This window comes from Salvelinus alpinus, chromosome 14 (genome assembly GCF_045679555.1).
Source record: "Salvelinus alpinus chromosome 14, SLU_Salpinus.1, whole genome shotgun sequence".
Taxonomy (NCBI): Eukaryota; Metazoa; Chordata; class Actinopteri; order Salmoniformes; family Salmonidae; genus Salvelinus; species Salvelinus alpinus.
In genome coordinates this window covers 7,261,747-7,286,728 of record NC_092099.1, presented here as the reverse complement: position 1 = coordinate 7,286,728, position 24,982 = coordinate 7,261,747, and the positions used below count along the sequence as shown (strand labels likewise).

Below are 24,982 nucleotides of genomic sequence, written 5' to 3'. Positions count from 1 at the left end.
TGTATGGGTGTCCGAGCTGTGCGCCAGTAGTTCAAACAGACAGCTCGGACACCCAACCCCTCTGAATCAGAGAGGTGCGGGGGGCTGCCTTAATGGACGTCCACGTCATCGGCTCCTAGGGGAACGGTTGTTATTAACTGCCTTGCTCAAGGGGAGAATGGCAGATTCTTCCACCTTACCGGCTTGGGGATTCAAACCAGCGACCTTTCGGTTACTGTCCCAACGCTCTTAACCGCTAAGCCACCTGCATACACACACAATCTAAAAGTTTTAAAAGATAACAAACATGAAATGAAGACATACTGTATCAAAACGAGCAATATCAGAACGATTAATGTCAAATACATTATATGTACAGACCATTCGAAAAGTATTCGGACCCCACAATTTGTTACGTAACAGCCTTATTCTAAAATGTATTAAATAAAACATTTTCCTCATCAATGTACACACAATACCCCATAATGACAACGCTAAAACAGGTTTGTTTTTTTACAAAACTACAGAAATACCTTATTTCCATAAGTATTCAGACGTTCGTTCGACAGGGGAGCTGCCTCTCCTCCCCTTCTGATAGTCTCCACTCCCAACGAGAGGCCCGGAGCGGATACAAACAACAAATAGTTTCACTGTCCTGATCTTCCTGCACCTTCGTCGCTGAGGGTACCTTTGTCTGCGGCCGCAGTGCTGACTCCTACGATTTCGAAGTCGGCGTCGGCAATTTTCTGTCCCTGCTCTGGATCGAGCGGGGCTTCTCCATCTGTCGGAGGCCTGCGCTGGGAGAAACGGCTCAAGTTATCCTGCCTCTCTCCCGTTCGTAAAGGGTTCTACAAATCCTGTGAAGCTTGAGAGTGGGTGGATTTCCTCGTCTTTCCAGCCAAGCGTGATTTTGGGCAGCTCCAAGGAAAGAAATGTTGACCATTTCTGGTGCAAAAACAATGTCCAATCCCGGAGTTTGAGAAAATTACATTGCTAAGCTGCTCCCGAATGTACTACATCAGGACATAGAAATCGATTATATCGTAGTCCATGTGGGTTTTAATGACATTATGAAGAGCAGCTCTGAACAGTTGAACCTGGTTGACTGACTGACTCTGTTAGACTAATAAAAGACCCAACATATCTGGCCCTGTCTCGTCCCTGAATCGTGGCATTTGAACGCTATAGCAGGATTCTTTGTCTTCACAACTGGCTACGTGATTATTGCAGCCCAGTGGGTGTAACTTTTGTTTGCAATTTCGATACCTTTTGGAAGCAAAACACGTTTTATAAGGAGGATGAGATCCACCCAAATCATTTGGATTCCTGGATCCTTACACCGGATTATAAGGCTGCGTTGAGACAATAACTTATCAATGACCCAAGCCCAGCTCAGTTAACCATTGTGTAGCCATTGTATAGCTGAGTCATCATAATGCTTTAGCAAATGTACATTATACCATGGGTGTTGGTAGACACAATGTAAGTAACCTAATTTATGTCCTTCTAACTGCCCTGAATGCCTCTGCTGATCCTACAGCTATTGTATGCAGTAATCCTGTGTCTATGAACCGGATTTATACTGTTAGCACCGAGCCGGTGTGCCCTAGTAGGAAGTCCACTGTGAGCAGCTCACCCTGCACTAACATAAAGAACATGAGCATATCTACTTCTGCTAAGCTTCCCAGTAACACAATGAAAACAAGCATCCCAGAAAAGTGCTCAAAATAGCCCAGTTAACATATGTAGCTTAAGAAACAAGGTTCATGAAATCACAAATTTGCTAGTACCAGATGACATTCATATTCTGACAATCTCTGAAACTCACTTAGATAATACCACTGACGACACTGTGGTAGCAATACAAGGTTATAACATTTACAGAAAAGACAGAAATGCCAAAGGTGGAGGTGTGGCTGTTTATATTCAGAACCACATTCCTGTAAAGCTTAGAGAGGATCTCATGTTAAATACTGTTGAAGTAATATGGCTGCAGGTTTATCTGCCTCACCTAAAGCCCATTCTGGTGGGAAGCTGCTGTAGACACCAAGTGCTAACAGTCAGTATCTGGATAATATGTGTGAAATGCTTGATAATGTATGTGATATCCATAGAGAAGTATATTTTGGGAGTGATTTTTAAATATTGACTGGCTTCCATCAAGCTTCCCACTCAAGAAAAAGCTTCAAACTGTAACCACTGCAACCTGGTCAGGTTATCAGTCAACCTACCAGGGTAGTTACAAACAGCACAGGAATGAAATCATCAACATGTATTGATCACATCTTTACTCATGCTGTAGAAATTTGCTCAAACAGTCTCCATATACATTACAACAGGGCTCTCCAACCCTGTTCATGGAGAGCTACGGTCCTGTAGGTTTTCACTGCAACACTAATCTAGCACACCTGATTCTAATAATTAGCTGGTTGATAAACTAATAAGTTACAACTGGGGTTGGAGTGAAAACATACAGGAAGGTAGCTCTCCAGGAACAGGGTTGGACACATCTGCATTACAAAATAGTAGCCTTATCTAGGAATACCAAAGTTCCAAAGGCTGGGCCTAATATAGTGTATGAGGTCATTTAATACGTTTTGTAGCGATTCATACGTTGATGATGTAAATAATATCTGTTGGTCTGTGGTGTGTGATTAGGAGCAACCAGACGCTGCACTTCACACATTTATGAAAATAATTATTCCAGTCACTAATAAGCACCCAGTAAGAAAATGTCTGTACAAACTGTTAAATCCCTGTGGATTGATGAGGAATTAAAAAATGTTATGGTTGAGAGGGATGAGGCAAAAGGAATGGCAAATAAGTCTGGCTGCACAACTGATTGGCAAACATACTGCAAATTGAGAAATCATGTGACTAAACAGAATAAACTACACTATGAAACAAAGATAAATGACATAAAGAATGATATTAAAACACTTTGGAGCACCTTAAATGAAATTTGGGAGAAAAAGGCAAACTCAGCTCTATCATTCATTGAATCAGATGGCTCGTTCATCACAACACCCACTGATATTGCCAACTACTTAAAGGATTTTTTTAATTGACAAGATTACCAAACTTAGACATGACATGCCAGCAACAAACGCTGACACTACACATCCAAGGATTATTGATAAAAGTATGAAAGCCAAGCATTGTAATTTTGAATTCTGTAAAGTGAGTGTGGAAGAGGTGTTAATAATAATAAATAATTGTTGTCTATCAACAATGACAAGCCCCCTGGGTCTGACAACTTGGATGGAAAATAGTGGATGATATTGCCACATCTATTTGCCATATCTTCAATTTAAGCCTACTAGAAAGAGTGTGCCCTCAGGCCTGGAGGGAAGCAAAAGTCATTCCGCTACCTAAGAATAGTAAAACCCCATTTACTGGCTCAAATAGCCGACCAATCAGCCTGTTACCAAACCTTGGTAAAGTTTGGGGATTAATTGTGCTTGACCAGATACAATGCTATTTTACAGTAAACAAATTGACAGCAGACATCAGCATGCTTATAGGGAAGGACACTCAACAAGCACACCACTTACACACAAATGACTGATAAAATGATTGTGGGGCTGTCTTGTTAGACTTCAGTGCGGCTTTTGACATTATTGATCATAGTCTGCTCCTGGAAAAATTTATTTGTTATGGCTTTACACCCCCTGCTAAGAGTTACCTGTCTAACAGAACACAGAATGTGTTCTTTAATGGAAGCCTCTCCAACATAATCCAGGGAGAATCAGGAATTCCCAATGGCAGCTGTCTAGGCCCCTTTCCTTTTTAAAACTTTACTAACGATATGCCACTGGCAAATATTTCTAAAACAAAAAGCATTGTATTTGGGACAAATCATTCACTAAACCCTAAACCTCAACTAAGTATTATAATAAATATTGTGGAAATTGAGCAAGTTGAGGTCACTAAACTACTTGGAGTAACTCTGGGTTGTAAACTGTCATGGTCAAAACATATTGATACAGCAGTAGCTAAGATGGAGAGAAGTCTGTCTATAATAAAGCTGCTCTACCTTCTTAACAACACTATCAACAAGGCAGGTTCTACAGGCCCTACATTTGTCACACCTAAACTACTGTTCAGTCGTGTGGTCAGGTGCCACAAAAAGGGAAAATTGCAATTGGCTCATTAACATTTAACATTTAAGTCATTTAGCAGACGCTCTTATCCAGAGCGACTTACAAATTGGTGCATTCACCTTATGACATAACAGGGCAGCACATCTGGCCCTTGGATGTACACAGAGAGCTAAGATTAATAATATGCATCTTTCCTGGCTCAAAGTGGAGGAGAGATTGTCTTCGTCACTACTTGTATTGACATGTTGAATGCACTGACCTGTCTGTTTTGAACAACTGGTTCACAGCTCGGACACCCATGCTTACTCCACAAGACACGCCACTTGAGGTCTCTTCACAGTCTTCAAGTCCAGAACAGACTATGGGAGGCTCACAGTACTGCATAGAGCCGTGACTACATGGAACTCTATTTCAGATCAAGTAACTGACGCAAGCAGTAAAATTACAGTTTATGGAAAAAATACAGCTTATGGAACAGCGGGGACTGTGAAGCAACACAAACATAGGCACAGACACATGCATACACACACGATAACATAAGCACTATACACACATGGTTTTTGTATTGTAGATATGTATTGTAGATACTAGCTCAAATCGGTCTTGTGTAAAAAAAAATTTAAATTGTGTTTTTTACATTGGATAAAAGTAGAGACTATGAGCTACAAAATGGTGTATCATACACTACTATAATGTATGAAATGTATAAAACACTATGTAAACATTGTTAAAGTGACTTTGCTTTTGAGTGTAGTATGCCTTTATGCCCTTGGCTCCTTTAAGGAGCATATCAGGCCATTGACAAATGTCTTCAATTTCCCTCGGTACTGGGCAAGTTTTTCCTTGTTGCAGAAGTTGAAGCACCAGGTATGCAACCGGACCAATCCCCCTGCCACCAACTGGCTCATTCATCCCTTCTCTTTTCCATTGTTATTTATTTACCAGTTATTTACTTCAACCAGGAAAGTTGATTTCGAGCACTTGTTCTTAACCTGGGGTTAAGCTGACCTGGTTCTTCAGGAAGAGCAAAATAAGGTTCACAAAGAAGGTTGAAAACCACTGGTTTACAACAGCAACCCGGGGAAGAGTTTACAATGGAAAAGAGAAGGGATGAATGAGCCAGTTAGTGGCAGGGGATGATTCGGTGGCTCCCTGTGGAAAATAAAAATTATCAATTTGAATCATTCAGACCAAGGGATCTGTGTGTTTCGAAGGTCTGTTAAAATAGTGATGTCATCGTAATTCCAAGCTGATGTTGCTCCGATGGTCTTTGACATACTGTAGTTCAGAGGTGCTGCTCAGTGCTTAGCTGAGGGCCGCCACATCGCCTGCTGATTTAACCCTGTTGGCACTTGATTGATCAGTCAATATCATTGATTGGCCAGAATCAGACCTCTGGCCTCCACATCTAAATCATTGACTGGGAACCAACAGAGGTTCTTCAAATACAATGAAGGGAATGACAAACTATTTTATCAAATCACAAATCATGACAAACTGTCAACTGTAGTTTCAAACGGGCAAATTTTCACTTTGTCTCCCATTGACATCAATGCATGACTTAGGTAGAATCAAGCCAAATTCCTCATTGTTCTCATTTGTTCTCCTTGCGTCCCCAGGTCCGAAAGGCAAGCAGTTGGAGGGGACAGAGTGCCCCTTACACGTGGTTCACCCACCCACCGGCGAGGAGTTTGCCCTGGGCTGTGGAGTGTGCAGGAACGCCCATAGCTTCTAAAAACACCCAGGTCTGAAAACTGAGAGACACGTACCGAACACTTCTCCTACTGGGACTGCAGGATGTTGGCTGCAGCCTGAGCCCAGCCTGTCAAGTATCTCCTCGTGTTGGCTTTCATGTTGTCAGATGGCCCTGGACACTGGATCAGGCTTTCTACCATACCCAAGAGTCCCAAGTTGTGCTCTTCTACCTACCAACCAGAGTCTTCGAGGCAACTACAAAACACACAAAGAGAGTTGTGTCTCTCTATGTGCATTCCAGAGGAAACTCTAATATAATAATGAAACTTGTGTCCTGTTTGCATGTGGCCGTTGTAACCCCTTGGCTTCCATAGAAGTTGCACACCTCCCGATCACTGAAGTGTAACAATGTATTGAATATAGTTTTTTTGCTTAAGGCAATTAGGATGAACTTGGGATATATACAAGAAAAAAGATGAGACGGGCTGTAATTTATAGCTTCCTAACAATGAATTCAAAATATTGTTGTATGTCAACAGACTTTTTTTGTAATCCTGTACATTATTATTATGTCGAGTGCATCATGGGTTGACAGACCAAAAACATTAAGTGAATAATTCTGATAAGGTGGTGAAAAAGACTTAAGAATATGGTTTGGAGCAAAATAGTGTGCAGTTGATCTAATCTTGTATATAATGATGTATTCTGAAGTTGCTGCTCTACACTTCAATTTTGTTTGATATTCTGGTTTATGTTTTGAGCCAGAACTTTTAATGAAGTGTAACACTGGGTGTGCCTCCTATCTTGCAGCTGTTTATCCTATGGAATGTATGTCAATAAAAGCCACTGTACATTTTTATACGGCGATAAACAGTCGTATTCCCCCAATTCAAAATGTCAGATCACTTCTGTTCTCTGAAAATGATAAGGAGCCCAGCGTCTGCAGTGTATGAAGGTCGATTGATGTGAACACTTTTTTCTGCTCCACAATCAGAAAAATTACGCTGCGGTAAAACCCTTTTTTCTGTGTTTCTTTTTAACAACTCAGAAGGTGAGTATCCTGTAGGCTACCATTCTATTGTAAATGTGCGGTAACTCAACGTGTTGGGGGGCCAGTCTTCAGAACCAAATGGTAAAAAGAATTGTGAATCCGTGATGCTTTTCCATCAGTAGGAGGCAGGGGGGACATGGGGGTCTGGGTATGGGGGTCTGAGAAAAAACAAACAGCTGTTATAAAAGCGTATTACTTGTAATATCTGTGGTGAATGGATTTGAATGGAAATAAACCAGGTTCTCTGTTTCGCAAGGTACATTTAAGAGGACGGGTGTGTTTTATTCACTTGGTTTTACCACACCAATGCAACTAACGAAATAATGGGATCCTGCTGATACAGTCAACACCATATGTATTTGGAAAGTCAAGCAAATCATTTTTAATTTGGATCTATACTTTGGGGCGGCAGGTAGCTTAGTGATTAGAGCGCTGGGCCAGTAACCGAAAGGTTGCTGGATCAAATCCCTGAGCTGACAAGGTAAAAATCTGTCATTCTGCCCCTGAACAAGGCAGTTAACAAGGCAGTTAACAAACTCGTTGACAAACTTGTTGATGTGACAAACTCGTTGAATGCATTTGTAGTGTGTTTTGGGTTAAGTTTTGCCCAGTAATAACTGGAGTAAGTTCTTTCTGAGTAGTAACGTGTTTTGGAACACTACTAAATTAATCCTGATAATGCCATGATTAAGATTAAGAAAAATCATGAATGAATCAGAATAGTGCTGAATGGGAAGGTTAGAAGTTACAGCAAACCATTCCAACCTCTCACCAATAATGGAAGCTTAGGGGATTTGTACCTCTGGAAGTGTTCAGAAACATCTTTCATACTTACAATTAAACTGACTCCATGCATTAGTCACCATTCAGTTCCTGTTGGGCAAAAATAAAAGGTGACTGTACTACGGTCACCTAATATGAAACATTCAGTCTTTAGAAAGAGTTTCAGGCTTGTTTTTGGAAAAATGAGCTAGAATTTGTAGTTTTTCTAAGTGCCTCCCATTTTGGCTGTAGTGTTTTCATGCTTGTGGATGAGAGCGTGTTCTTTGTTTATCTCCGGTAAAGACAATAACGATTCTGGTGAACCAGGAAATTAGTTCAAAGAGTAGAACATCATTAGATATAGTCTCAAATATTTTTTAAAGAGCAACTGGGCTGGCAGGTTGGATTAATTTCTCCTTTTCTCTGGCCCACACTCCAGTACAATAGGTGGCGGTAATGCACCATACCGTTGGATGCCAACAGCGAATAAATCCCACCGAAGAAGAGGAAGCCATTTCATACAGTATCACCCACAATGCACCCCTACTGTCACAACAACACGTCGCCATTTCACGGATTGGGGGGACAGCTGAAACTCCCGCAAAATAATTTACATCACCGGAGATATAGCACAACACACGAACATTATCTAAAAGAAAACTGTAAATGTGGCGATATTTGGCTCGGGTGAATGTGCCGGCCGGGGTTGAAGTTGCCAGTGATCGGATTTTTTCACCTCAACAGCTAGCCAGCTGCCAAGTGTAAACATAAGGTAAGAGGATGGGTCAAATATAATTTGATTGTCTTTGACGTTTGGGTTAGTTATCTAACGTTACCAATAACTTGACTAGCTCGTAAAGTGCTGACAGTTAGTTAACTAACTTAGGTTAACATTGGCACAGCAAACTTGGCCAGACAGTATCCTCATGCGTGGAAGGATGCTAACTAGCTAGCTATGAACTTCTAAGTAGTTGTCAAATAACTTTATTGTAAAGGCTAGCTAACTAACTTATCTAGCTTGCGTTAGGTTCCTCATCATTGTATAGTCCTAGTTTGTAGTTCATGTTGCAGTTGCCCTTCTAGCTCCAATGGCTGTATATGGCCCCTGGCCCCATAGTAGGCAGTGCAAACCCGTTTTGGTGATATCTGGTATGTCATCAAAATAAATCGATCATAACTTTTTTCCTGATTTTAAGAACAATACCACTGGAATTAATGTTGAGTTATATTTATATTCCTAAAATGTAAGTTGAAAATTATGCTAACAGTAGTAAATGTTTATAAATAGCCCAATGCCAATATGCAGAAACAGTTTGATATACAGTATTGAACATCTAACCATAAAATGTCGTTTTTACACATGCATATAAATCAGCTTAACAGTCCCTCGCCCCGAACCAGGGACACTCTGCACACATCAACAACAGCCACCCTCGAAGCATCGTTACCCATCGCGCCACAAAATCCGCGGCCCTTGTAGAGCAAGGTGAACAACTACATCAGGTCTCAGAGCGAGTGCCGTCACCGATTGAAACGCCATTAGCACGCACCACCGCTAACTAGCTATCCATTTCACATCGGTTACACATCTACAACAATAGTAATCATATTTTTTTATACGAGCACGTTATGAACTGCACACTCCCCAAAAAGTATGTTGTTTTGTCAAGTTGCAATGCGCTGTTTAAGGTACCAACTCAAAAAACACATGGAAACTGGATATATTTTTTACATCACTGGTTAGAGGACAGCCTGCAGAACTGTTGGCTACATTTTGAAATGTTGCATTTTAATATGGGGGTCAACCAAAACAGAAAGAGAAACGCAAAACAGTTTTTTCAGTCACTCACATCGATTAACACATTGTAATCAATTGCGCAGGTTGCACCTCCTAACACAGCTCCAAAACTACACGGAATCTGTGAATAATGTGTACATCACTGGTTAGAGGACACTTTTGTTAATTACTTCCATCTGTCACACTAAAATCAATAGAACAGGGAGCAAACAGGTGTATTTTCCCACCAGAGATGTTTCCATCAAATTGACTTGTTGCAGATAAAGATGATGTAGTGAACATAAAAATATATTTTCCGGTGGATCTGCGGTGGAATATACACTGGAGTTGCTTGCCAAGATTGATTGTTCTGGTTACTAGCTAGCTAACACCACAGATGTGGTGACCTAGTTACAGTTTTTACTTAAATCTGCTTGAAAATCTATGGCAAGACTTGAGAACGGCTGTCTAGCAATAGTCAACAACCAACTTCACAGACCTTGAAGAATTTCTTAAATAATGTGTAAATAATGTACAATTCAGGTGTGGAAGGCTCTTAATCGTTGCCAAAGGTGGTTCTAACATGTATTGACTCATGGTTGTGAATACTTATGTGAATGAGATTTCTGTTTAATTTTCAATAAATTTGCACACAAAAAACATGTTTTCACTTTGTCATTATGGGGTATTGTGTCGATGGGTGAGGCAATCTATTTAATCCATTTTTAATTCCGGATGTAACACAACAAAATGTGTAGTAAGTAAAGAGGTATGAATACTTTCTGAAGGCACTGTATGTGACCTGTTAGCAATGATTATGATAACTTACCCTTTCATCTGTGGTGCTAGCTAGCTGGCTATATAAACATGGTGCTAAGATATCAGATGGGAGTTAATAACCAACGTAGCTAGCTAATGTTAGCTGTTTATAATTTTGCACATAAACCATTTTCGGCAACGAGCCATCTAACTTGTGGTGTAACCACATGGTTTCTTAACCTCTTTGATATATTGTAAGCTATTTACTTGTGTACAATATCTGACCAGCCGCAATCGTATCCATCAGAGACTCCAGTTATAGACTGCTTTCTCTGCTACGGCACGGCAAGTGGTACCGGAGCGTCAAGTCAAGGACCAAAAGGCTCCTCAACAACTTCTACCCCCAAGCCGTAAGACTGCTGAACAATTACTAAAATCGCCACCGGACTATTTACATTAATTACCCCCCCCCCCCCCCCCCCTTCTTTTTGTACACTGCTGCTACTCGCTGTTTATTATCTATGCATAGTCACTTCACCCCTACCTACATGTACAAATTACCTCAACTAACCTGTACCCCCGCACACTGACTCGGTACCCCCTGTATATAGCCTCGTTATTCTTCTTATTTTTTTACTTTAGTCTATTTGGTAAATATTTTCTTAACCAACAGTGCAGTTCAAGAAGAGTTAAGGGCTTGTAAGTAAGCATTTCACGGTAAGGTCTACACTTGTTGTATTCGGCGCATGTGACAAATAAAGTTTGATTTGAAGTTGATAGTCGGATTAGATGATGTCGTAATAGGGAAAGAAGGAAGTGTTTTTAAAATGCCTTAACAAAGTTTGGCAATAGGCTTAACAACCTAAGAATCTTGCTGCATGTTTATTGACCAAGAAAGCTGTAATGTGTGTGTGCTTGCGTTCTCACTTCTCAAACTATGGTCAGATTTGAGTCATTGACAGAATGTGCATCGTCGTTAAATCTGTTTTCCTTGTTCGATATTATGTACATTTATGGCTTGGTAGTAAACCGCAGCCAGCAATGATATAAGCGATGGAGAGAGATGTGAAAGGGAGCGGAGTTACAGCCTCACTCTATCCAATCGTAGCAGTAGGATCAACCGCCCATTTCTTGACAGATGGCTGAAATAGCCAATTGAGTCGTTTTGAATTTCATCTGGGCAGCTGAGTTGTTTTTTTCCAGATCACAGAAAATGACAAATACTGTTTTCCTAAGAATCCGTGATCACAAATCATGACGTTACTTTCGACCAATTGCATTGAATAGTTATTTTATATTCTAAAACTAACAGCAGTGCTTATGATGCCCTTCAATACAGGCGTGACATGCTGGAGTGATACTTCTTTGCAAATGTTGTTGATCGGTAGGCTAATATAAACCGATTGTTTGTCATCTGTAGCACCATAGACTCCACTGGTCAGCCAAAATAAGCTCAATAACTCAATGCATGCACACACTCATATTGAATATGATTTCACCTGTATTGTGATTAGGCCTATGCCATCTTAATTTACTCAGTTAAAAGGATTACTGTTATTTAGTTTGTTTTTTTTTAAATCTAATTATTTGGTTTTAAAGTTGATGCATTAGAGCTGTAATGTGTAACTTTTTGAGCGGCTTGACAAAATAAATATGAGTTACACATCTGTCATTCTCGATGAAAGCAAGTCTCTAAGAAGTGCTAGCTCTGCTTCTATGCTTCCCGTTTATTTCTAGCTTAAACAGATGGATTTTTATGGGGGTTTGTATTAGGCTGCAGAAATTGACTCTGGGGTTTGTGCATACAGTGCCTTCAGGAAGTATTCATATGACTTATTCCACATGTTGGTGTTACAGCCTAAATTCAACATTTATTAAATATTTATTTTTATCGCCCATCTACACACACAATGACAAAGCAAGAACATGGTTTTAGACATTTTTGAAAATTAAATACAGAAATATCAAATTGAGATAAGTATTCACACCCCTGAGTCAATACTTTGTAGAAGCACCTTTGGCAGCGGTTACAGCTGAGAGTCTTTCTGGGTAAGTCTCTTAAGAGCTTTCTACACCTGAATTGTGCAACATTTGTCCCATTATTTTTATTTTTTTAATTCAAGCTTTGGCCAGTTGGTTGTTGATCATTGCTAGACAACCATTTTCAGGTCTTGCCATATATTTTCAGGTGCACTGAATAAAATATAAACAACATGCAACAATTTAAAAGATTTTACTGAGCTACAGCTCATATAAGGAAATCAATCAACTGAAATAAATGTATCAGGCCCTAATCGATGGATTTCATACAGTTCTGCATCTGTTGGCCACAGATACCTTAAAAAAGGTACTGGCTTCATGGTATGGGTATGCTTGTAATTGTTAATGGCTGGGGAGGTTTTCATGATAAAAAATAAATGGAATGGAGCTAAGCACAGGCAAAGTCCTAGAGGAAAACCTGGTTCAGTCTGCTTTCCACCAGACACAGAAATTAATTTACCACCGGCTCTGACACTCGTGCGGTGTGGCAGGTCTTGCAAACTATTACGGACTACAAAGGAAAACCTAGCTGCGAGCCTACCAGACAGGCTAAATGCCTTTTAAGCTCGCTTCGAGGCAAGCAACACTGAAGCATGCAATGAGAGCACCAGCTGTTCCGGAGGACTGTGTGATCACGCTCTCCGTAGCCAATGTGAGCACGACCTTTAAACAGGTCAACACTTACAAGGCTGCAGTGCCAGACGGATTACCAGGATGTGTACTCTGAGCATGCGCGGACCAACTGGCACGTTTACATTTTCAACCTCTCCCTGACCGAGTCTGTAATACCTACATGTTTCAAGTAGACCACCATAGTCTCTGTGCCCAAGAAAGCGAAGGTAACCTGCCTAAATGACTACGTCGGTAGCCATGAAGTACTTTGAAAAGCTAATCAAGGCTCACATCAATACCATCCGCCCGGAAACCCTAGACCATATATGTCAGAGTCAAGGCCCGCGGGCCACATCCGGCCCGCGAGAAGGTTTTTTACGGCCCCTGGGATGATCTTGATTTATTATTAGAACCGGCCCGCAGACCGCAGCAAGCCGGCAGCCCGCAGATCTTTTACACGCACCAATACTACATTTCCCACAATGCAACGGTGACGCACCGAGCAGTAGGCTGCTGTGTAAATGAGATGGAGCTGCCTTGGGAAAAACTCGTGGGTTTGACAACCGACGGAGCACCTGCGATGTGTGGACACAGGAGCGGACTGGTGGCGAAGATACGGGAAAAGATGCAAGAGGAAAACGCGACAGGTGAGCTGACAGCTTATCATTGTATCATACACCAGGAAGCGTTGTGCGGTAAAGCCTTGAAAATGGAGCATGTAATGAGCATCATCACGCGCACAGTTAACTTTATCAGAGCCAAAGGTTTGAATCACCGCCAGTTCAAGGCATTTCTGACGGAGTTAGAAACGGAGCATGGTGATTTGCCTTATCACACAGAGGTGCGATGGCTAAGCCAGGGAAAGGTGCTTCAAAGATGTTTCGAGCTTCGTGAGGAGATTTGTCTGTTCTTGGACAGCAAAGGGAAAGACACAACACAACTCCGAGACGAAATGTTTCTGTGTGAAATGGCTTTTCTGTGTGACATTACGAGTCATCTGAATGCAATGAACTTGCAGCTGCAGGGTCGGGATCATGTCATATCTGATATGTACAGTACAGTGAAGGCATTTAAAACCAAACTGACTCTGTGGGAGACGCAGATGCGGAAAGAAAATTTGAGCCACTTTCCCAGCTGCCAGACCATGAAAGAGAAGCTCTCTACCAGTGCGTTCCCGAGCGCACAGTTGGCTGATAAAATAGGTATGCTTGCCGCTGACTTTCGACGCCGATTTGCTGACTTTGAAGCACAAAAAAGCAGGTTGGAACTGCTCGGTAACCCATTTGCTGTTGACGTGGAAAGCTCACCACCAAACCTCCAAATGGAGTTGATTGACCTCCAATGCAATGATGCACTGAGGGCAAAATATGCGGCAGTGGGTGCTGCGGAGTTCGCCCGTTTCCTCCCCGACACAATGCCCCAGCTGCGCATCCAGGCTGCTCAAACGTTGTCTATGTTTGGCAGCACATACCTGTGTGAACAACTGTTTTCTTTGATGAACCTGAACAAAACATCACACAGAAGTCGACTTACTGCTGAACATCTCCACTCAATTCTGAGGATTTCCTCAGCTCAGAGCCTTACCCCGAACATTGATGAACTTGTGGAAAAGATGGGACACCACCAAGTATCACCCTCAACCTCAAACAAGTGAACATTACTGTGCAATCACATATTTAGAGTTTTTACTCAGTTCAAGTTTAAAAGTTAAAGTTTAATATTTGTTTTCACTGCATGTTACTTCTCCTTAAACAAAGTGTTGTTTTTGATTAATAGATTTTTGCACTTTATTTTATTGTATTTCAATCCAATTATATTTAAAAAATATTTCAGTTGAGTGGATGATAGAAAATTGCTATTATTGTTTTTTTCTTTGAAGTAAATTTAGCCCACTTTTGCTAAAATAGAAAATATAGGCTACTGATGGTGCCTTGAATACCGGTTTCTTTCATTTAATGTTCATGTTATGGGGATTTTTATATAAAGGAAATTTGTCTTTTGTGTCTGTTGAAAATTAAAGATTACTGACAGAGCCATAAGAAAATATTGCTTTATTTATCTGATCATATTGGAATATATTTGTTAGGTTTTCAGTAGGTTCAATTAGGTTCACTAGACTATATGCGTCATTTAAAAATTTTTCAATGAACATTCGAACAGTCCGGCCCTCGGCTTGTAGCTAAATTTTTTATTTGGCCCTCCGTCCATTTGACTTTGACACCCCTGCCCTAGACCCACTCCAATTCGCATACCGCCCCAACAGATCCACAGATGACGCAATCTCAATAACACTCCACACTGCTCTTTCCCTTCTGGACAAAAGGATAACCTTTTGTGAGAATGCTGTTCATTGACTACAGCTCAGCATTCAACACCATAGTGCCAACAAAGCTCACAGCAACTGGATCCTGGATTTCCTGACGGGCCGCGCCTAGGTGGTACGGGTAGGCAACAACACATCTGCCATGCTGATCCTCAACACGGGGCCCCTCAGAGGTGTGTGCTTAGTCCTCTTCTGTACTCCCTGTTCACCCACAACTGCATGGCCAAGCAAAACTCCAACACTATCATGTTTGCTGACGACACAACGGTGGTAGGCCTGATAACTGACAACGATGAGACAGCTTATAGGGAGGAGGTCAGAGACCTGGCAGTATGGTGCCAGTACAACAACCTCTCCCTCAACGTGAGCAAGACAGAGATGATTGTGGACTAAAGGAAAAGGCGGGCAGATTTAACATGGGTCCCCATATCCTAAAAGTTCTACAGCTGCACCATCAAGAGCATCCTGTTGCATCACCGCCTGGTATGGAAACTGCTCGGCATCCGACCGTAAGGCACTACAGAGGGTAGTGCTTACGGCCCAATACATCATTGGTGCCAAGCTTCCTGCCACCCAGTCAGACTGTTCTCTCTGCTACCGTACGGCAAGCGGTACTGGAGTCCAGGTCCAAAAGGCTTCTTAACAGCTTCTACCCCCAAGCCATAAGACGGCTGAACAATTAATCAAATGGCCCCCGTATACTGTATACCCTTTTTTCATTTTTTTTTTAAACTTCAGTTTATTTAGTAAATGTTTTCTTAACTGCATTGTTGGTTAAGGGCTTGTAAGTAAGCAGTTAACGGTACGGGACAAATAAAATTTGATTTGATTACCTAAAACACAAGCCAAATTTACACTGGAGTTGCTTACCCAGAAGACAGTGAATGTTCCCGAGTGGACGAGTTACAGTTTAGTCTTAAATCTACACTGAACAAAAATATAAACTCAACATGTAAAGTGTTGGTCCCATGTTTCATGCTGAAATAAAATATCCCAGAAATGTACCATACGCACAAAAAAACTCATATTTCGTTCACAACTTTGTTAACATCCCTGTTAGTGAGCATTTCTCCTCGCCAAGATAATCCATCCACCTGACCGGTGTGGCATTTGAAGATGCTGATTAAACAGCATGATCATTACACAGGTTCACCTTGTGCAGAGGACAATAAAAAGCCACTCTAAAATTTGCAGTTTTGTCACACAACACAATGCCACAGATGTATAACGTTTTGAGGGTTAATTAGATATGGCGAAATAATTAAATATCGTAATTTAGGATTATAGTAAACAAAGCAAACTCATCCTTTTTTCAATAGTCACACATTTCTCACTAGTATTAACCATTTTAGAGATTGAAAACACAATTTTAACCAGGCGCTCTAGACTAGTGTCCAAACCGGAACTTTTGACGTTCCCTACCCTTGCCTAACTAATATAATGTTAACGGTGAAAATGTTTGTTATGGATTTTATGTATAATGACTAAATTATGTATACATTTAAAAGTAATGATAGGACTGTAACTAACAGAATTCTACCCTGTCTGATGAAGAATGTTTATACATAGGCAAAGAGGAAGTGTTAACAGACAACTTGTGACCACTGTGAAACTAACAACAGGAAAGATGTCTCGTCCCCATCCAGGGAGGGGAGAAACCGTTGGGATTGTAGTAGATTGTGTAACATGTTGTAGCATATGATAAGCAATGTAGGCATAGGAGAAGACTTAAAACAGCATTGTCATTGTCTGAGAGGAGGAGGGATATGATGAAATGAGAGGTATATAAACCAATGTATATGGTATTATGAGCAGAGCTCTCGAGAATAAACGCTATTGATTAATTTGGTCGCTGGTCTCTGTCCATTTTATGCAAATAAGAACCTTACAAATTCTTAGAAACGGACAGAGTGTTTTAATTGAATTGGTTAACGAACACATAGGAATGAAATTCCTCTAACAATGTTGTATGCCAGGAATGCAGTAGCAGTTATTAGTTCCAATTAGGCAATAAAATAAGACACCTTTTAGTATTGTTACCTGGCTGTTATTCTTCTATAATTATGGCATTGTATGCTGTGATTTTAATGTACGAAATCCCGTGTTTAATAAACTAATTGCCAGCAGGCCAATGATTTGCGATGTATTATTCCCACCAAACCTTGTTGTGTGTCTCCCCCTATAGGATGAAGAGGGTGAAAGGAGATGAGGACGCCTGCAGCTCTTCCAGCGAGGGCCCAACCGAGTCCTGCAAGAAGGTGCGGAAGCTACAGCCAAGCAAAGAGAAGCACCAAGAGGAGGAGGAGGAAGAAGAGACTGATGTAGATCTCTGCGAGTTTGGCTTCGACTGGGCACTGCTCCCTCAGGAGATCCTGCTCAACATCTTTCAATTCCTGCCTCTTCTGGACCGGGCGTACGCCTCGCAAGTGTGCCGCGGCTGGAACCAAGCTTTCCACATGCCCGAGCTATGGAGGTGCTTTGAGTTTGAGCTGAACCAGCCTGCCAGTTCTTACCTGAAGGCGACACACCCAGACCTAATCAAACAGATCATCAAGAGGCATTTGAACCACCTGCAGTATGTCAGCTTCAAAGTGAGTGGGAAAGACAATTCAGTGGTTCCCCTTTGTCCATTAATCGTTGCAGCCACTCCAATTTTTATATTTTCGGGATAGTAAAACGTTTTCAGTATAAACTTAGACGAATAAAACAAGATATAAAGTTTGTAGAGAAGAGAACGGAGCTATATATTTTTTAAATAAGATAATCTTTGAGAACTAACAATAACCAAAATAAAAGGGAGAATCTAAAAAAGAAATTAATGGCATGGGGCCCCCATTCATGTTAGGTTTAGGTCACACAGATAGCATAAGAAATTAGCTTTAAACTGCACAATTTCTGTCATGCGCATTGCAAAATGCTTCGAAACAGGAAAATTGGTCTGCGACCAAGAAGAGTGCCTCTAAAATTCTTGTTGGAGACAGTGCCATTGTCCATGCGGACTACTTACGTCAACTTTGCCACCGCTGCTGAAAATAAATTGAGGGGAATCTGCAATTGTTTGTTTATGATTAAGAATGGTATGCGAAATCAAGATTTAATTTTATGATTGGCATCAGAGGTCAAGTGTTGGGTGAGCAAAAATATAAATGCAACATGCAACAATTTCAAAAATGTTTGCCCTAAAGTTCATATAAGGTAATCAGTCAATTGAAATAAATGCATTAGTCCTTATAATAGAGAAATTAACATTTTGAATTCTCTGGTGGACATTCCTGCAGTCAGCATGCCACGCTCCCTCACCTTGAGACATCTGTGGCGTTGGTGACAAAACTGCACATTTTAGAGTGGTCTTTTGTCCCCAGCACAAGATGCACCTGTGTAATGATCATACTGTTTAATCAGTTTCTTGAAATGCCACACCTGTCAGGTGGATGGATTATCTTGGCAAAGTAGAAATGCTCACTAACAGAGATGTCAGGTGGATGGATTATCTTGGCAAAGTAGAAATGCTCACTAACAGAGATGTAAACAAATATCTGAGATCTTTTATTTCAGCTCATGAAACATGGGACCAACATTTTGCGTTTATATTTTTATGTATATATTGTTTGTTTTTTACCTCTAGGTGGACAGCAGCACGGAATCTGCAGAGGCAGCCTGTGACATTCTCTCCCAGCTGGTGAACTGTTCACTAAAGACACTAGGGCTCATCTCCACGGCCAGACCCAGCTTCATGGAGTTGCCCAAGGTAGCTTACACTCAGGCTGTTGGAATCAGAGCCATAGATTGGCCTTACAGTGCATTCGGAAAGTATTCAGACCCCATGACTTTTTCGACATCAATCTACACACACTACCCAATAATGACAAAGTGAAAACAGGTTTTTAGAAATGTTTGCAAATGTATTACTTATAAAAAAACAGAAACCTTATTTAAAGTATTCATACCCTTTGCTATGAGAGAATTGAGCTCAGGTGCATCCTGTTTCCATTGATCATCCTTGATGTTTCTCCAACTTGGTTGGAGTCTACCTGTGGTAAATTGATTTGGAAAGGCACACACCTGTCTATATAAGGTCCCACAGTTTACACTGCATGTCTAAGCAAAAACCAAGCCATGAGGTCGAAGGAATTGTCCGTAGAGCTCCGTGACAGGCTCGTGTCAAGGCACAGATCTGGGGAAGTGTACAAAAAAATGTCTGCAGTGACCTCCATCATTCTTAAATGGAAGGAGTTTGGAACCAAGACTCTTCATAGAGCTGGCCTCCTGGCCAAACTGAGCAATCGGGGAGAAGGGTCTTGGTCAGGGAGGTGACCAAGAACCCAATGGCCACTCTGACAAAGCTCCAGAGTTTGTGTTGAGATGGGACAACCCTCTAGAAAGACAACCATCTCTGCAGCACTCCACCAATCAGGCCTTTTAAAGTAGAGTGGCCAGACAGAAGCCACTCCTCAGTTAAAGGCACATGACAGCCCACTTCGGGTTTGCCAAAAGGCACCTAAAGGATTCTTAGACCATGAGAAACACGATTCTCTGGTCTGATGAAACCAAGAACTCTTTGGCCTGAATGCCAAGTGTCATGTCTGGAGGAAACCTGGCGCCATCCCCACGGAACATGGTGGTGGCAGCATCATGCTGTGGGGATGTTTTTCAGTGGCAGGGACTGGGAGACCAGTCAGGATCGAGGGAAAGATGCACGGAGAAAAGTACAGAGATCCTTGATGAAAACCTGCTCAGAACTTCAGACTGGGGCGAAGGTTTTACCTTCCAACAGGACAACAACCCTAAGCACACAGCCAAGACAATGCAGGAGTGGCTTCAGGACAAGTCTCTGCTGTACTTGAGTGGGCCAGCCAGAGTCCGGACTTGACCCCGATTGAACATCTCTGGAGAGACCTGAAAATAGCTGTGCAGAGCTTGTGAGGATCTGCAGAGAAGAATGGGAGGAACTCCCCAAATACAGGTGTGCCAAGCTTGTAGTGTCACACCCAAGAAGACTAGGTTTAAATCGCTGCCAACGGTGCACTGAGTAAAAAGGGCCTGAATACTTATGTAAATGTCATATTTCCATTTGATTTAATTTATAATAACCTGTTTTTGCTTTGTCATTGTGAGGTATTTTGTGTAGATTGATGGGGGGGGGGAAATGTAATCCAATTTAGAATAAGGCTGTAACAAAAAGTGGAAAAAGTCAAGGGGTCTGAATATTTTCTGAATGCACTGTATATTTAAGGAAACTGTCCTCCATGTTGGTACCTAATGTTCCATGACAATGGTTGGCATTCTAATGTGTAATCTCGATTGTGAATACAATTCTATAACTAGGATTTGATTGTCCATTAGCTTTTGGCTCCTGTTTTTTTTTAAGTCAAAATTCCACCGTTTACACTGAGCCTGTAATTACACAGTGGAGCGGTGGGCAGCCAGTTCAACCTGAACACATTCTCCATTCATTCTTTCAAGGCAATTCCATGACAGTCCACTGTGTATCGATGTTCCGGAATTTAGTGCAATGTTTTGACGATTTTGGGTCTTTGTCATACCCTACACCTGCAATCATCCATTTTATTTACCTGTTGACTGATTTTGTTTTCCTCCTTTAGTCTCATTTCATCTCGGCCCTGACGGTGGTGTTTGTCAACTCCAAGTCCCTGTCATCTCTGAAGATCGACGACACACCGGTGGACGACCCGTCCCTGAAGGTCCTGGTGGCCAACAGCAGCGACACGCTGAGGATGTTGAAGATGAGCAGCTGCCCTCATGTCTCCCCTGCAGGTAGGGTGCTTGTCTGAGTTTATGGTCATTGAATGAGCCCTAGAATGGATTATTCCATTGAATGGTCCCTGAGCCACGCCATACAGTCGACTCCTGATTAGGCACTCAAATAAGTGCCAACTCTGTTTAAAAGATGAATGGAAGTATATATGGAGACAGTTTAGTGGCTAAAAGGAGGGGTAAATCTATCTTATATTTCTCCGATATAGGATAGACACTTCAGAACAGACTTCCTTTAGAAATGTTTTGGACTATGTTTATCCATATATGAAGCTGTTATTCAATGCATTTCTATGGGCTAATTGTAATAAGGCCAAGTAAATTAAGTGTTTCATCAATGCATTTTTTTATTAATTTGTTTGATACCTTAAGGGGTCCTACAATTCCAAATCAAATAGCTAAATGATCCTTGGTATGACCCCCCTCCCAATGCTGAGGCCAAGGCCTCTTTTACAGATGAGACCTGTAATTACAAAAATACACACCTCAAATAAGAAATTCAAAACAGAAACACCTAACACAATCATGGAAAACAAACGCATTCATCAGCAGGGCCTGAAATGAACACCAGCCACGTGCCAAATGCGGGAATATTTTGGCATTGGCGGGTAAGATGTCTATTTCACCAGCCACATTGGCAGGTGGTCAGTGCTCCACAGTCCGAGCATTTCACTTATAAAAATAGTCAAGTATGATCACATTTATAGCAAAATAAATGCTGCAGTAGCTGGTTTCAAAGTATTTCTGCCGTTTTGTTTCATAGCTGGTAACAAAGAAAAAAGAAGCCTCTATAGCAGTGGTCGCCAACCCATTGGTCGACTGGTCGATATCCAAAGCATTCCTAGTCAATCACCAAACATTTCTGTAAAAAACCCAATGACTAAGCCTTGGAGTTTCTATTTTTTGTTTTATTTCGTGCAGTTAGCGGTAGGTGCACTTGATTCAGCAACCGTAGTGTCGGGAAGGCAAAGTGTTCACATTTTGAACCATTTCATGTGTCTGAAGGTAGAACTCTGCCTACCCGGCAGGCCCAGACAACAAATCAAGTGCACCTACAGGACTACCGCTGGCCAATCAAATAGCTCAGATCACCGTGTCTGCACAGTTTCCTCCAGCCATAGACTATAAAAAGAAGCCTTGAGTGCACAGCAAAGTTGATACTGTGAGATTTCGAAACTTTTAAAACCAAAGCACTGCTGTTTATGAGTCATTTCATGTTTGTTATTCAGCACTGTCAACATGTTTATAAGCCATAAAATGTGCTACAACCAACACTGCAGCTGCAATGAATGAGTATAGCAAAGTGTTTCGATAAGCTTGCGTTATTATTATAAGCTTGCCTCTTTTTTAAATATTTTTTATTTTGAGTAATATTTCACTTTATCTGGACATCGGATGAACATTAATTGGTGCATGAGGCATAAATAATGCAGTGCGACTTGAGTTTTGCCATCAGCTGGAAGACAGTGTCCCCTTTTTGTCAATGGAGGGAGGGAGAGCGGAGGGGACGGTGAGTTAGTAGAGGGGCAGCCTCACTGCTGATTACACCCTCCCCTCAAAATGACCATCAGATGCAGGCCATCAGTCCAGTGAAATAAAAAATAAGGCAAATTATGTTCACTCAGCTGTGCCTCAAAAGTAATAGAACAAATGATCAATTACAGGTGTGATCCTATAGACTATATATACAAAAGTATGTTGACACACCTTCAAATTTGTGGGTTTTGCTATTTCAGCCACACCTGTTGCTGAATTATTATAAAATCGACCACACAGCCAGGCAATCTCCATAGACAAACATTGGCAGTAGAATGGCCTTACTGTAGAGCTCAGTGACTTTCAACATGTCAGTGTCATAGGATGTCAGTCAGTTCGTCAAATTTATGCTCTGCTAGAGCTGTTATTGTGAAGTGGAAACGTCTACGAGCAACAATGGCTCAGCTGTGAAGTGGTAGGCGCCACAAGCGCACAGAACTGGACCGCTGAGTACTGAAGCGCGTAGCGTGTAAAAACCGTCTGTCCTCTGTTGCAACACTCAATACCGAGTTCCAAACTGCCTCTGGAAGCAACGTCAGCATAATATCTGTTTGTCGGGAGTTTCATGAAATGGGTTTCCATAGCAGCCTCACACAAGCCTAAGATCACTGTGTGCAACGCCAAGCGTCGGCTGGAGTGGCGTAAAGCTCACCGCCATTGGACTCTGGAGCAGTGGAAACGCGTTCTCTGAAGTGATGACTCACGCTTCACCATCTGGCAGTCCGACGTACAAATCTGGGTTTGGCGGATGCCAGGAGAACACAACCTGCCCCAATGCGAAGTTTGGTGGAGGAGGAATAATGGCCTGGGGCTGTTTTTCATGGTTCGGGCTAGGCCCCTTAGTTCCAGTGAAGGGAAATCGTAACGCTACAGCATACAATGACATTCTAGACGATTCTGTGCTTCTAACTTTGTGGCAACAGTTTGGGGAAAGCCCTTTCTTGTTTCAGCATGACAATGCCCCCGTGCACAAAGCAAGGTCCATACAGAAATGGCTTTAAATAGACTTATTTAGGAAAAGTCAAGGACTGAGGGGGTGCATGATGTAAAAATGGCAGAGATTTCAATTACTGTCATATGCAGTCAAAATGACTGTCTCGGCTCTTCTAGTGTTACACCATTTAAAACTAATTCAAATTAATAGGGACATATGTTATAATTGGAGTAATAACAGGACCATATTTCTAAAGCAAAGTTTTCTGTGTGTGCAGGTATCCTGTGTGTGGCGGACCAGTGCCATGGCCTGAGGGAGCTGGCGCTGAACTACCACCTGCTGAGTGACGAGCTCTTATTAGCCCTCTCCTCTGAGAAACACGTGCACCTGGAGCATCTCCGCATTGATGTGGTCAGCGAGAACTCCGGGCAGCACTTCCACACCATCAAGAAGTCCAGCTGGGACGCTATGCTGCGCCACTCGCCCAAGTTCAACCTGGTCATGTACTTCTTCCTCTACGAGGACGAGTTCGGCCCCTTCTTCAGGGAGGAGGTCCCCGTCACCCACCTCTACTTTGGTCGCTCAGTCAGTAAGGATGTGCTGGGCTGCGTGGGGCTCCACTGCCCCCGGTTGGTGGAGTTGGTGGTGTGCGCCAACGGGCTGCGGCCGCTGGACGAGGAGCTAATCCGCATCGCCAAGCGCTGCACCCAGCTGTCGGCCATTGGCCTTGGGGAGTGTGAGGTGTCGTGCAGCGCGTTCGTGGAATTCGTGAAGCTGTGCGGTCGGAGGTTGTCCCAGCTGTCCATCATGGAGGAGGTGCTGATTTCCGACCATAAGTACAACCTGGACGAAATCCACTGGGAGGTGTCAAAGCACCTCGGCCGTGTCTGGTTCCCCGACATGATGCCCACCTGGTAGAGCCGTTGAAGGGGGCTGTGGATTTACTGTACACAGAGTTTGACATACTTTTCTCTTTTCTTCCCACCTTGAAACTCTGTTCGAAGCATCCGTGGAGTCCATGTTGGCTGCGAAGGAACAACCGAAGATAATCGTGTTCTATTTAAAATGCGAATTTTTCAGGGATGAGATTTTTCCTGATTAATCAGTAATTCCTACTTTTCTCACTGTATACTCCATTCACACTGAACAACAATATAAACACAACATGTAAAGTGTTGTTCCAATGTTTCATGAGCCGAAATAAAAGATCCCAGAAATGTTCCAAATGTACAAAAAGCTTATTTTTCTCAAATTTTGTGTACAAATTTGTGTAGATCCCTGTTAGTGAGCATTTCTCATTTGCCAAGATAATCCATCCACCTGACAGGTGTGGCATATCAAGAAGTTTATTAAACAGCATGGTCATTACACAGGTGCACCTTGTGCTGGGGACAAAAGGCCACTCTCTAAAATGTGCAGTCTTGTCACAGTACACAATGCCACAGATGTCAGAGAATTTTATGTTTATTTTTCTACCGTCAACTGCCTCCAATGTGGTTTTAGAGAATTTAGCAGTATGCCCAACCGGCCTCGCAACCGCAGAGCACGTGTATGGTGTCGTGTGGGCGAGCAGTTTAGAGATTTCAACGTTGTGAACAGAGTGCCCCATGGAAGCTGTGGGGTAATGGTATGGGCA

General features: G+C 42.0%; 2 protein-coding genes across 20 annotated transcripts in view; both read left to right on the top strand.

Annotated features, from left to right (window-relative positions):
• Nucleotides 1-7,087, top strand: part of LOC139539159 (E3 ubiquitin-protein ligase MYCBP2-like) — a 233,145-nt gene extending 226,058 nt beyond the window's left edge. For all 19 annotated transcript variants that reach the window (XM_071342003.1, XM_071341989.1, XM_071341984.1 and 16 more), the window contains one exon: nucleotides 5,702-7,087. In XM_071342003.1, coding sequence (XP_071198104.1) covers nucleotides 5,702-5,817 — 116 coding nt within the window. In that variant the 3' untranslated portion in view covers nucleotides 5,818-7,087. The remainder of the gene's footprint in view (nucleotides 1-5,701) is intronic.
• Nucleotides 7,088-8,132: 1,045 nt separating this feature from the next.
• On the top strand, nucleotides 8,133-24,582 carry fbxl3a (F-box and leucine-rich repeat protein 3a). The gene is made up of 5 exons (XM_071341981.1): nucleotides 8,133-8,362; nucleotides 17,287-17,692; nucleotides 18,727-18,849; nucleotides 20,705-20,876; nucleotides 23,624-24,582. The coding sequence occupies exons 2-5, from the start codon at nucleotides 17,288-17,290 to the stop codon at nucleotides 24,262-24,264; spliced, it is 1,341 nt and encodes a 446-aa protein (XP_071198082.1). The 5' UTR covers nucleotides 8,133-8,362; nucleotide 17,287; the 3' UTR covers nucleotides 24,265-24,582.
• The last annotated feature ends 400 nt before the right edge of the window (nucleotides 24,583-24,982 follow it).

What these genes read in the sequence shown, in the direction of transcription:
- fbxl3a (XM_071341981.1), top strand. Translation starts at nt 17,288, where the DNA reads ATGAAGAGGGTGAAAGGAGATGAGGACGCCTGCAGCTCTTCCAGCGAG. An exon ending in GCTTCATGGAGTTGCCCAAG is followed by an intron (nt 18,850 to 20,704) that starts GTAGCTTACACT and finishes TTCCTCCTTTAG; the next exon opens with TCTCATTTCATCTCGGCCCT. An exon ending in CCCTCATGTCTCCCCTGCAG is followed by an intron (nt 20,877 to 23,623) that starts GTAGGGTGCTTG and finishes CTGTGTGTGCAG; the next exon opens with GTATCCTGTGTGTGGCGGAC.